At 36.8% G+C, this 12940-nt stretch overlaps 1 protein-coding gene across 1 annotated transcript in view; it reads left to right on the top strand.

Moving 5' to 3' along the window:
- Nucleotides 1-1346: 1346 nt before the first annotated feature.
- LOC112048064 (uncharacterized) overlaps nt 1347-12940 on the top strand; it is a 90383-nt gene continuing 78789 nt past the window's right edge. The window contains exons 1-3 of the mRNA XM_052886411.1: nt 1347-1502; nt 3000-3124; nt 3913-4006. Coding sequence (XP_052742371.1) covers nt 1375-1502; nt 3000-3124; nt 3913-4006 — 347 coding nt within the window. The 5' untranslated portion in view covers nt 1347-1374. The remainder of the gene's footprint in view (nt 1503-2999; nt 3125-3912; nt 4007-12940) is intronic.

The following is a 12940-nucleotide window of genomic DNA, read 5'->3' as shown; positions in this document are numbered from 1 at the left end:
TTTCTACACGACATCGTAACGGAATGCTAAATCGCTTGCGGGCACGCCTTTGCCTGTAGGGTGGTAAATAACCACATCCGAAGCCTCCCACCAGCCAGACCTGGACCAATTAAGAAAACCTCAATCGGCCCAGCCGGAGATCGATCATCGAACCCAGCACCTCCGTTTTGTAAATCCACCGCGCATACCACTTCGCCACGGAGGCTGTCAAAATAGAGGGATAGTGGTCGTCTATTCTTGCCAACACGCATTAGAGCAATCTGTCGGTCGTTGAAATACTTAAATGATGTCGAAAGGCGTGATAGCCAAGTGGTTAAGACCTCTGCCTCCGATTCCGGAGGGTGTGGGTTCGAATCCAACATTTCCAAGTTGTGTGCATTTTTAAGAAATTAAGTATCACGTGTCTCTAACGGTGAAGGAAAACATCGTGAGGAAACCTGCACACCAGATAAATTCTTAATTCTTTGCGTGTGTGAAGTCTGCCAATCCGCATTGGGCCAGCGTGGTGGACTATTGGCCTAACCGCTCTCATTCTGAGAGAAGACTCGAGCTCAGCAGTGAGCCGAATCTGGGTTGATAACGAACGAACTCGATCTTCAGCTTATAATTATCTTCGAGTAAGCAGGTAAATCAGCGAGTCGCGAATCTGAAGTGGAACTGGGAAGAAGGAAGAGCCGATGGACGTTGGGGTCCTAAGGTGCTGGAATGGCGACACCGCACCGGAAAGTGCAGTATTAGTCGACGCCCCACCAGGTGGGCCGAGGACATCAAGCGGGTTGCAGGGAGCCGCTGGGTGCTGGCGGCTCGTGATTGTAGTGCTTGGAAGTCCATGCAAGATTCCTAAGTCCAGCTGTGGACGTCCATCATGATGATGATGATGAAGTAGATACGTAAACGATTGTAGGTAGGTAAATCAGTAATAAATAATATTAAGATCCGCTTTGAATTTCATCTCTTAGTATAATATTTTTGAGCCTATTCCAGAAAATACGCGATCTGTTTCATATCTTCAAAACACTGCAGATGATTAACCACTTGAATGATTAGATTACCGCGTTACCTGAAAATTTTCAAATAACCAAAACAATACTTCTTAATTTATTAGCGTAATTTCGGAGAACGAAGTAGGTACGTACGGCGTATCGGCGATAATTTTTCAATCTGATCTAATTGTTGATGAGTCAAGTCTCAAACTTGCGAACGCGCTCACGACTCAGCATCAAGACTAATTTTAGATTTCAGTGACAAATTTCATGTACTGTTTTCCAACTAGCACCAAATCTTAGTTTCCGAATGGATTTCACACTACATGTTTATTTGAAAAACGGTAGTGATTTGTCGGTCGGTTGATTAGATGCACGTGTGTGATTTGAAATGTCGCGGCGCAATATTCGGGAAAGTGTTGTTAGTGGTTTCGAAGTGTATCCAGATGCGAGTTCCAGCAGTAGTGACTCATCTTCATCTAGCAGTTGCTCAAAAACAGCTGACGCACCGCTATGGAGGTAAAGTTCTTACTTCTACCGTCTAACATCTGTTTTGTAATCGTACTTTACATAAGTTATGGTTTGATCTACGAGTACCTAAAAACCCTTTATAGAATCGGAGACCTGATAAAACAATTATTATAGAGAAAAACCTGTATAAAAATCTTCTACCAATCGTTACTAATTGTTGCTATTCGTAAAACTGAACCGATTTCGAAGGATCTTGGTTAAGTTACGTAGATTGAATCGGTAATTTTATTCAAGACAGTTACTGAAAATTAGACGTAGGTACTAGGAAGATAGGTAAAGGAAGGTATAGGAATAGGCAAGGAACCTATACGGTACCTGTACGGTAAGAGATGCCACGAATAACCATAGCAACTAAAATTTTCAACACTTTTGTTTGTAATTGTACCTGCGCAGACTGTGATTTTGGTTCAACTTACTTGCCAGGGTCTGTATCTAGTAATTAAAATACGTTATCTATTTGAAGCAAATGCTCCTATCTGTTAGTTGAATTCTACGTTACGACCATCTAATAGGTACTACAATATTTACAGTAGGCACAATATTTAAAGTATATATGTATAAAAACTGTGATAAGATTATAAATATTTCTATTTTAGATGTATATCTACCTAATTGATTTTTTGATATTCATTTTGATATGTGAAATAAAAATTACCTAGAGTTTTTTCTTACTCTGTGTAAATGTATTCAGGTCTTAGTGTTCTTTCTGAAGAAGAAGAAGAAGAAATACTTTATTGCACACAAAAATAAACAAAAACCATCAAAAATTATTAATTTAAAACTGGGTAGGTATTCGTTGTCTGCGAAAGTACAATTATATAGAAAAGTGTTATGACGTGTTTGTTGTGTCTATAACTTTTTTCGCCCGCCCAGCAGTGGACGTCTAACGGCTAATAATGATGATGATAATGAACATATCAAATTATAAGTTTATTTATGCATGTCAATCAAATTGAAAGACCGATTCATCATTATCAACCCATATTCGGCTCACTGCTGAGCTCAAGCCTTCTCTCAGAATAAAAGGGATTAGGCCATAATCCACCACGCTGGCTCAATGTGGATTGGTTTCCTTCCCCTTGTGTTGTTTGATGTTTTTCCTTCATCGTTTGAGACAGGTGATATTTACCTTATTTTTAAATGCACATAACTGAAAAGTTGAAGGTGCATGCAGATGGCAGAGGTATTATCCACTATCTATCACGACTCTATAAAGATCTATTATAGAAATATAATAGTTAATTTTATTTACTACTATAATTTTGAGAACCGTTCTTTCATAGGCAATTTTATGATTTTTATAAAAATATGTTTCTTTACATATTTTTTTCCAATAATTAAAACAGGGTGTATTTTCACCCATTGTAGTCATAGTGGTATATAAAATCAATGTAGCCTTTTAGGGTTAAAGCTAGAAGAGACGTTATGTGGCTGTGGCGTCCCGTGTGCGGAGACACTAAGTTAAATTCAACGTTGGTGTTCAAGGTTTAACCGAATGCTACGCACGTCGGTGGCTTGGCACTGGGGATTCTTCAGAAGGAATCAGCTGAGTCTGAAAAATCGCGGCCGATCTGTGTCAGATGCTGGACTTTGCACAATCATTGATAATGGTAAGAGAAAACATCTTTATTATCAGTATATTTTCATGGTCCACTATAGGAACATGCCCTACGCATATCTATTTTAAGTCAGCCACTGAGGATCCATTATGGCATGATCATCCGATCGCGACCAACACACGATCAGTTTTATCGGACGTCAAACCGTTAGCGCTGCAGGCATGTGGGCTTATTGGATGGTGAGTCGCTAGCATTAATAAGAGACAGCGTAGAGCCCTCTTGCAAAATTCGTTCTCAGTGGACGTCTCGTCGTCATCAACCCTTAATCGGCTCACTGCTGAGCTCAAGTCTCCTCTCTGAATGAGAGGGTATAAGGCCAATAGTCCACCACGCTGGCCCAATGCGGATTGGCAGACATCACACACGCAGAGAATTAAGATAATTCTCTGGTATGCAGGTTTCCTCACGATGTTTTCCTTCACCATATTTAATTTCTTAAAATGCACACAACTGAAAAGTTGGAGGTGCATGTCCCGGATCGGATTCGAGCCCACACCCTCCGGAATCGGAGGCAGAGGTCATATCCACTGGGCTATCACGAGTGGACGTCTACTAACTGTAAACTACTTCCCTGCCAAATTGATTCTTTGAACGTCAAGTAGTTGTGACCTTTCGCATTTATATATTAAGAAGATTAGTTATGACACCTATTATCATATTAAATATTTCATATATTTAATATGGTAATAGGTGTCATAACTAGGCTGTACTTTCACTTTATTAAAAAACTCAAGCTCAAATAAGTACCTATATTTAATCTAAATGCTTGATTTCTTTAGATTTGGACTTCTACCCAGTATCGCCACGAGATCGACGTTCCTTACAAGTGTTTAACAGTGCCTCGGCGGGAGCAATACCGGAGCTTGCTATTACGTAAGTAATCCATTGGCGTATCTAGGATTATTTCCTAGGGTGGGCCCAGGCCCACCTTAAGGGGCCACCCCTGACATACCGTTGACACTCATTATAGAAATGTCGTTCACAATGTTTGTGGACGCTGGCCTCTGAAACGGGTCGATTGATTTTATTGATTTTTCTTTGTATATTTTGTATTTTGGCTTCCATCACAGAATTTTAAATCGGTAGCCTAGAATTCTAGAGAGGGCACTGGACCATTCTAGGGTGAGCCCGGCCCACCCGCTATATACGCCTATGAAGTAATCCATTGTTTTTCATGGTAATAATTGACGAACCAAGGAAATTGCCAACTTTATGGTAAATGGAACACCATCGCATTAACCAAAGCAATTATAGGCTCCTTAACACACTTACACAATCAGAAAAAAAATCACATGTCATGCCAAGGAACACGCCCTACAAAGTGCCGCCCTATATTAACCTAGGCCATTTGTTGTACATTATGTTAACCACAAACTGTCAATTATTCTCACGTTTCTGTAGCATCCACGACTATAATTGATCGTGTGTTGGTCACTTGTATAGTATGCCGCGTGGGTACTGCAGTTTGCTTTTTAGAAATATAAATGAGAATAACCATATAAATGAAAATATTGACCGTCAATGGCGACCTTTACATGTTTAAGGCGTACCTTAGGTGCTTGTAATTAAGTACACCAGCAACCATGCTCTCTAAGTCGTAACACAGCAATGCTGGGCAGAAATAACCACATTGTAGGTACTTTCCCGGACTCTATCACAAAAATCTCTACTACTTAAGAAACGTGAATAATTTTCGTAGTATTGATTTTGTATTTGCCGTTGGTCAACGCCTCGCGGTTTCACCCGCGTAGTTCGCGTTCCTGTGAGAATACGAGGATAATAATATATGTAGCGTCACTCACAAATAACATGGCTTTGTAGTGGTAAAAGAATTTTCAAAATTGGTTCAATAGATCCAGAGATTACCCACTAACCACTAACTTTACCTTTTATAATATTAGTATCGTCGTTATTAACCCATATACCGCTCACTGCTGAGCTCGAGTCTCCTCTTTGAATGAGAGGGGTTAGGCCAATAGTCCACCACGCTGGCCCAATGCGGATTGGCAGACTTCACACACGCAGAGAATTAAGAAAATTCTCTGGTATGCAGGTTTCCTCACGATGTTTTCCTTCACCGTTTGAGACACGTGATATTTAATTTCTTAAAATGCACACAACTGAAAAGTTGCATGTGCATGTCCCGGACCGAATTCGAACCCACACCCTCCGGAATCGGAGGCAGAGGTCATATCCACTGGGCTATCACGGCTCCAATAATAATATTAGTATAGAAGTACATTAAACAAAAACATCAAAAATTTAAAAATACCATTTTTGAAAATTAAATTGCCGCCATTTTTCCCACCGTACATATGATTGCAATCAATATGTTGCGCAATGCATCACTGCGCATGTTTCTATCCAGTGTAAAACTGTTTACGCCAACTTACTCTTTATTGTCATAACATTAAAGAGCATTGTCCAGTAAAAACAATTACCAGCCCAGATGACAGCTCGCCTGCTTGTTAGGGGTCAGTACAGTGATGGTACAGGGATTTGATGGGAAACAGGGGAAAAACATATCGTATTAATGGAAAATTGCTTAAAAATTTCCCCAAATGAGTTAATAGTGATGTGATAATGTCTATTGAAATTTTGTATTCCGTTATTTACAGTCAAGTGTTGACCACGATTTTACAGAAGTGATTTATTAACTAATAGTTTATATAGATATTGCTAATTTTATTATTCAACTTATTTATATTTTATTTATTACTTTTAAATTGGTCTGTGTGAATTTGTCGTTATTAACTTAGCGTTGTTAGTATTTGGTTAAGACAACATCATCTGCGTTTCTAACAAACCAAATTCAGGCTTGGTACAAACTGAATTAAACTAAATTCAGCTGTGATTATAAAATAACTTGATATTTCATGCGAGGACCTGAAACGTATCTCTACATTAAAAAAAAAGTATTCATTTCTTTTCGTTTCCTAAATAAAAATTTGTGGAACCTAATTTTTAACATTTTCGTATGTTCATTTGTATTTTTTCTATTCTTATATTTCTATACATAAATGATTATAATTGACCTTCATACTTGTCAGTACATTTTATTATTCATGAAAAATATATATACTCTATAAAGTTTTCTATATATTTTTACGAGTTTTTCTAATCCAGGTAGTTAGAAAAACGTACACACACAAGAATTATAATATGGCATTTAAACTACATGTTTAAAGTGATTTTTGGTAATAAAAACAACGAAAATCTCTATAAAATTACTTACCCTTTTTCCTTTACTACCTACAGGTACAAAAATACAGTACAGGTAGTGTACAGGTTACAATAATAGAAATTAGAAAAAAAATATTATGTGTAACTTTATATGTATATTTAGAAACCGTGATAAGATTATAAATGTTTCTATCTTCGTATAATCCAATGAACTTGTATGTCATCCTAATGTTGTAACGCATTGTGTTCTTGCCTAGGTTACAGTTTGCGGCACACATTTCGTAATACCTGACAACACAAACACATTTAACTTGAAAATGTAATAAAAAACATTAATATATTAATTTAACATAATAATAATGTAATATAAAAACAATCACTTAACTCATTGGTCCGATGGCCAGAGGTTAAAAATATTAAAAATGATGGACATGTTATTAATTTTCAAAAAAACATAACCCTGCTAGGGTCGGGCAATAAGTTATAAATCATATTTCATTTTATATACCTAGTACCTATATAAAATGATTAAAATTCCCAGTGACTCTATAATGTTATGAAGTGTTGAAAATTGTAACTGGAAAACTGATTTAATAAAACTAAAGTGTACATAAAATATCAAGTCATTAGTCGCCTGAAGAGAATTTTTCGGTAAGTGACAGTTAAGAATATAAATAAGTGAATTAACCTATTTTTATACTAACTATATAACCCACATAACTTAGATTTGAATACCTAAGTTACATTAGTAATTAGTTACATTTAGATAGGTAGGCATTTACCCTACTTTTTACGAAAACTTAGCGAAATTATTACTCTAAATCAAACGAATATTTTTACCTCTTTCACGTATTATCTACTTAATACGAAAAGAGCTAAGCCACTAACTTATCCTAGTAAGTAAAGATTAAAGTAGAGAATAAAAGTAGGTTAGTATATTTAAAAATTGTATGAAGAAAATTCGACAAAGTTGGTTCAAAGGTCATGAAAAGTTATGGCATGTCAAGCAAAACTAGACAATCTTTTATATTTATATGTAAATGGAATACGGTTATTAGCAGTCTGTATCCATACTATATTTTTAATGGTTTTTCCATAAATCTCTGTATCAAAATGTTTTCGTAATAATTTACTCTCTTTTTAATAAAATCCTCATTATATTGGTGACGTATCTATCTTGAGCATAATGTTTAAACGTAGTAAGAAACTATGGTCTAAGATCCGGTATTAGAAATATATAAACTAATCTGTTATTTATATATTATTCACAGTGACATGTTCCAAATAGGTTGCCTAGTTAAATTGTAGCGAAACCATTTTTATACAAAACCATGAAAAATTAAAGGCAACAACTATCTATATCTATACTTATATTAAATCTGTAGAGAGGTCAATTCTGTAAATAAAATATATTTTCAAAATAACTTTAAGGGGGTGATTAGTGATGACTGATGCCAAAAACGCAATCAGTAAAATTTTTGTCTGTATGTCTGTATGTTCGTTATAGAAACAAAAACTACTCAACGGATTTTAACGAAACTTGGTACAATTATTCTTCATACTCTTGAGCAGGTTGTAGTATACTTTTCATAACGTTACGATCAATAGGAGCAGGGCAGTGAAGGGAAACGTTGGGAAAATGGTAGGAGTTACTCCATTTTTACAGCTATACTACTGTAAGGGCTGAATCAAAGAGGAGTCCGCTATTACCAAATAAATAACAGATGAGGGTGTATATTCCTTATGCCGGATCTTTTACTACCTTGAGCATAATGTAAAAAGTTAATGTCTAAGTGAGAAACTATTGCATTACCCCAACCCTGACCTTGAGCGACAGCGTACTTATCGCGTACTTTTATATAACTCTTTCCTTTCGTAACCTCCGTTTCTTTTAATATGATTTACTTCTAGTGACACCTTCATGAGTTTGGTTCGTTCGTATTTGATTTTGAAACTGATTGATTTTGAATTTTGAGTTCAACGATTAGCTAATCTGAAAAAAATAGTCCACTTTCCCGTCTGCTAACTAAGCGAAAATCTTGTGGATACGACAATAATATATAACGTGAGGGGTTCGAAGCTGGACCTATCGTATTGGACTCTGGTCCCTTATAACCATAGAGGTAGACTTAATGAAATTAAATGTTTAACTATCAAACTATAGTTATATAATTAGGTGATTATTTTTTTTTTATGGGAATGAGTAAAACCTTCTTACACTCATCTAGTAGGCTTACCCTATCAGATATAATCATAGAGGAATTAGAAAATGGAGATGCATTGCACTCAAATTCACATAGGTTTAGAATTCCAGATAATGCATTATGTAGACATATTGTCGTAATGTAAGTTAATTTCACTTTTTTTACTAATTTATCTACTTATCTACTTAATGATCAAGACAGATAGGTCACTGATTGATATATATCGTGTATGTATTTAATAATAATATTAATCGTTCTTATATTGTTTTAACTTCATCTAAATATACGCTTAGATAGTAAGTACTCAGATAAAGGGCAAAGCAGTTACCTAAAAAGTTAAAAACTATCCGAATTTATAAAATTATCTATAGGGACTATAAAATAATACAGTGAACACTGAAATTATGTCGCGAAATAAGCACAGGATTATTGCTTTTTGAATGGTTCTAACGAACGTTTGTTCTATTCCTGTAAGCCGCCCACTGCTTTGCTCTGTGAAAATATAATGATAAATGTCATAACTATCATACATTCGTCATCAACCCATATTCGGCTCACTGATGAGCTCCAGTCTCCTCTCAGAATGAGAGGGGTTAGGCCAATAGTCCACCACGCTGGCCCAATGCGGATTGGCAGACTTCACACACGCAGAGAATTAAGATAATTCTCTGGTATGCAGGTTTCCTTCACCGATTGAGACACGTGATATTTAATTTCTTAAAATGCACACAACTGAAAAGTTGGAGGTGCATGCCCCGAACCGAATTCGAACCCACACCCTCCGGAATCGGAGGCAGAGGTCATATCCACTGGGCTATCACAGCTCTTTAACTATCATACATAGGTATTTATAACATTTTAGTTTAATTTGTAGTCACCGTAACTTGGTTTAAAAATTTCTAGGCAGAATATTTTTTTTTTAGTTGATCTCACCCCATTCTATGTAGATCTTTTAAGAGTTTGTGATAGGGAAGTATTACCTTACCTTTTTTGTGTTTTGTGACTTACTTTCACAACATTTGAAGTCATTAATTTAGGGGTCGACCAAAACGTCATTCCAGCACATTGGGACCACAACGTTCATCGGCTCATCGAACTGTAGGCCGTTCAAATAGGCTGAAAAATGCTGTTAGGATACAAATTTTCATAACTAAGTTGTTTAACATTTAACATTTCTGAACCTGGTTGCCTCAGCTCATAATTTCGGCGGTTAATACATAAAGTTGCTGATAGACTTGAGCATTCACTTGTAATGAGCATTCGTGTTACATCACAGAAAAATACAAGAACATTTTAGGGAACATTCTATCGAGAGCGTTCTTGCGAGCAGATTTGCAAGCAGCTTTTTGCCGAGAAGAATATCTTTGACGAACATAGCATCGAATAGAGCGTTCGCTAGAATTCTCAAGATGTTCATAGCAATATTTGGCTCTATGCTTGACTCGGCTCGTTCAGTTTGACAAATATAAAAACGGCGAATGCTCGATGTTCTGTTACAAGTGAATGCTGAAGTCTATCAGCACCTTTAGGCTTAAGATCAGCTTTATGCCTCATTTCTAGGTGAACAGCATGGCGTGTGTCGAGTTCATAGCTCACCTAGATCCCGACCATTAGTTCCTGCTTGCAGCTTTTTGAGGGCTTATAATGCCAAGGTATAATATTTGCATGTGCACGCAACAATGGGGTGTATTTTTGTATTTGCTTGACTTTATTTTAGCTTCATTGTTTTTTTAATTACTGTCGTGAATTGTACTACGCATAGGCTAAAACTGTGGATGTAAGTTATGCTAGATTATAAATTGGTTTATTATATGTTTAAAATTCTGTTTACATTTTCATATTTAGCTTGCAGTGACGGTAAAGTCTTTGCTGAAAAAAATGCCTAGTTCAAGTCTTAGGTCGCCTATGACATATTGAGGATTTTTCAATTTCTCAGTTGAATTTCATAGCCCGGAGTTAGTGTTGTTGTCGGTGGTTCATTCGTGGTCATTAGCTTTAACATGTCCAACTTACTGAAGTTAAACTGCCCGACAAACTTCGCTAGTCAGAGAGGCACTAAAAGAAGTTCTTTAACATTTATAAGTTACAGTAGTCGATACAAAGTCAAAATATCTAAATGAACAGTGAACATCTCTCATTCTGAGAGGGGACTTGAGCTCAGCAGTGAGCCGAATATGGGTTGATAACGAATTTCCTACTGCAGACGCCTCGCGGTTTCCACCGAAAAGTTCTCTTTCCCGTAGATATATGGGGATAAAATATGGCCTATATTACCCGGGAAAAGTGTAGCTTCCCAACAGTGAAAGAATTTTTCGAATCAGTTTCGGAGCCTATTCAACGCAAACAAACAATGCTGTCAATGTTGATGAATGATGTTCTTCCCAAAAAAAATATGTAATTTCGTACAGGAATTCCTTAAAATTTGTTCACATTATGGCTAACACATGCAGTTACATTTGCATTTATAATGTTTATAAGTACCTATGCAATGTGTTGTTTCAAATTACACTACAAACAACTATCACATATTAAGTACCTGGAAGACGGGATTTCCCCGCATTCCTGAATGCCATATTTTCGAATTCCGATTCCGATTACTTTAATGTAAACGTGTCATACGATGCAACGTGTTTTATTTAAAGCTTGTTTACATCACGGTTCCATTAGCTATGTATGTTTAAGCGCATCTGTACCGGCCATCTGTATTCCGTGTTGGATTAATTTAGGTGAAATTGTGTTTCGCGAGGGCGTCCTCTCGCGCCATTTCAAAATGTAAACTTAATTCGGTCTGACCCATTTCGAGATTTCTGTTTCAAAGAAAATTTAGTACTGCATCTGTAAAATACAGTTTATTTACAGTGGCGTTAATTTGAACTGTGCAATTGCAGAGTTTCCAGCAGGAATAGCTTATGCATAGGTACGAGTACTACGCGTTACTGTATTTTGTATGCAGAGGAAACCATTACGCTTTTCCAATACTTGTTGGTGGTCTTAGGGTGTTAGTTTTGTAAGTTTGACTCTGACTCTCACTATAATACATGACACTATATTCTTGACATGATGTAGATGATAGTTAATTCGCGGACATATATGGATTATTAGGGTACATTCATATTAGCGGACCCGGTCAAGCTTCGCTTTGATTTACTCTTATATGCACTTACCTACTTCTTCCCTACCTATACTTCTCCTACTCTACCCTATCTTTAAAATTGGATCAAACTGCACACGGTGTATTGAAATTGGTCAAATAGCAAAAAATTGTTTTTAGTTGGGGAGCCCGGGATGCTAAATTTGCAGTTACTACAGCGTCATTCGAATCGATTACATTTGGTAGATTAGATGATAGAAAGAATAAATGGTTATATATAACCATTTATTCTTTCTATCATCTAATCGCTGAAAGCGAAAACTACAGACTTTGAAGACAATTTTTATTACTTTGGCTTACTGAATCATTAGAAAACAATTACTCAGGAGAATATTTCATCCAAAATAAGTAAAAAATTAACCGCGCTCGTGGTTGGATAACAGAAATTTAAGGGTTTTATTTTGTAACTTTGGAACCCTCCCATTCCTTTACGTTGCGCTCAAATTGTCAGATTTTCGAAATGCACGCCTTTTAGCTATCAACTCACCTACCATATCTTAATCTGACGTGCTGATTCAGTATTTCTGAAGTAAGTTTTTTTTTGGTTGCCTACGTACCTACCAATGATAAGGCCTCATATTATGTGCGAACAGTAGTGAATGAATGGATGGATAGTAACATGGGGTACTTGCAGGTGGTTCAGTCGGCTAGTTAGTTGTACTCAAAGCTTGTATTATGTTTTCTGTGCGAACAGCAGTGGATGGATGGATGTATAGTAACGTAGGTTAGTTGCAGGTGGTTCAGTCGGCTAGTAAGTTATACTCATAGCTTGTATTGTGTATTCTGTGCGAACAGTAGTGGATGAATGGATGGATAGTAACATGGGCTAGTTACAGGTGGTTCAGTCGGCTAGTTAGTTGTACTCATAGCTGTGCGAACAGTAATGGATGAATGGATGGATAGTAACTTAGGTTAGTTGCAGGTGGTTCAGTCGGCTAGTTAGTTATACTCATAGCTTGTATTGTGTATTCTGTGCGCACAGTAGTGGATGAATGGATAGATAGTAACGTGGGCTAGTTGCAGGTGGTTCAGCCGGCTAGTTATTTGTACTCATAGCTTGCTCATAGCTTGTACTATGTATTATGTGCGAACAGTAGTGGATGAATGGATGGATAGTAACGTGGGCTGGTCGCAGGTGGTTCAGTCGGCTAGTTAATTGTACTCATAGCTTGTATTATACATTCTGTGCGAGCAGTAATGGATGGATGGATGGATAGTAACGTGGGCTGGTTGCAGGTCGGTTGGTCGGCTAGTTAGTTGTACTCATAG

Source organism: Bicyclus anynana, chromosome 17 (assembly GCF_947172395.1).
Source record: "Bicyclus anynana chromosome 17, ilBicAnyn1.1, whole genome shotgun sequence".
Lineage (NCBI taxonomy): Eukaryota > Metazoa > Arthropoda > Insecta > Lepidoptera > Nymphalidae > Bicyclus > Bicyclus anynana.
This window is presented reverse-complemented; position numbering and strand designations above follow the sequence as displayed.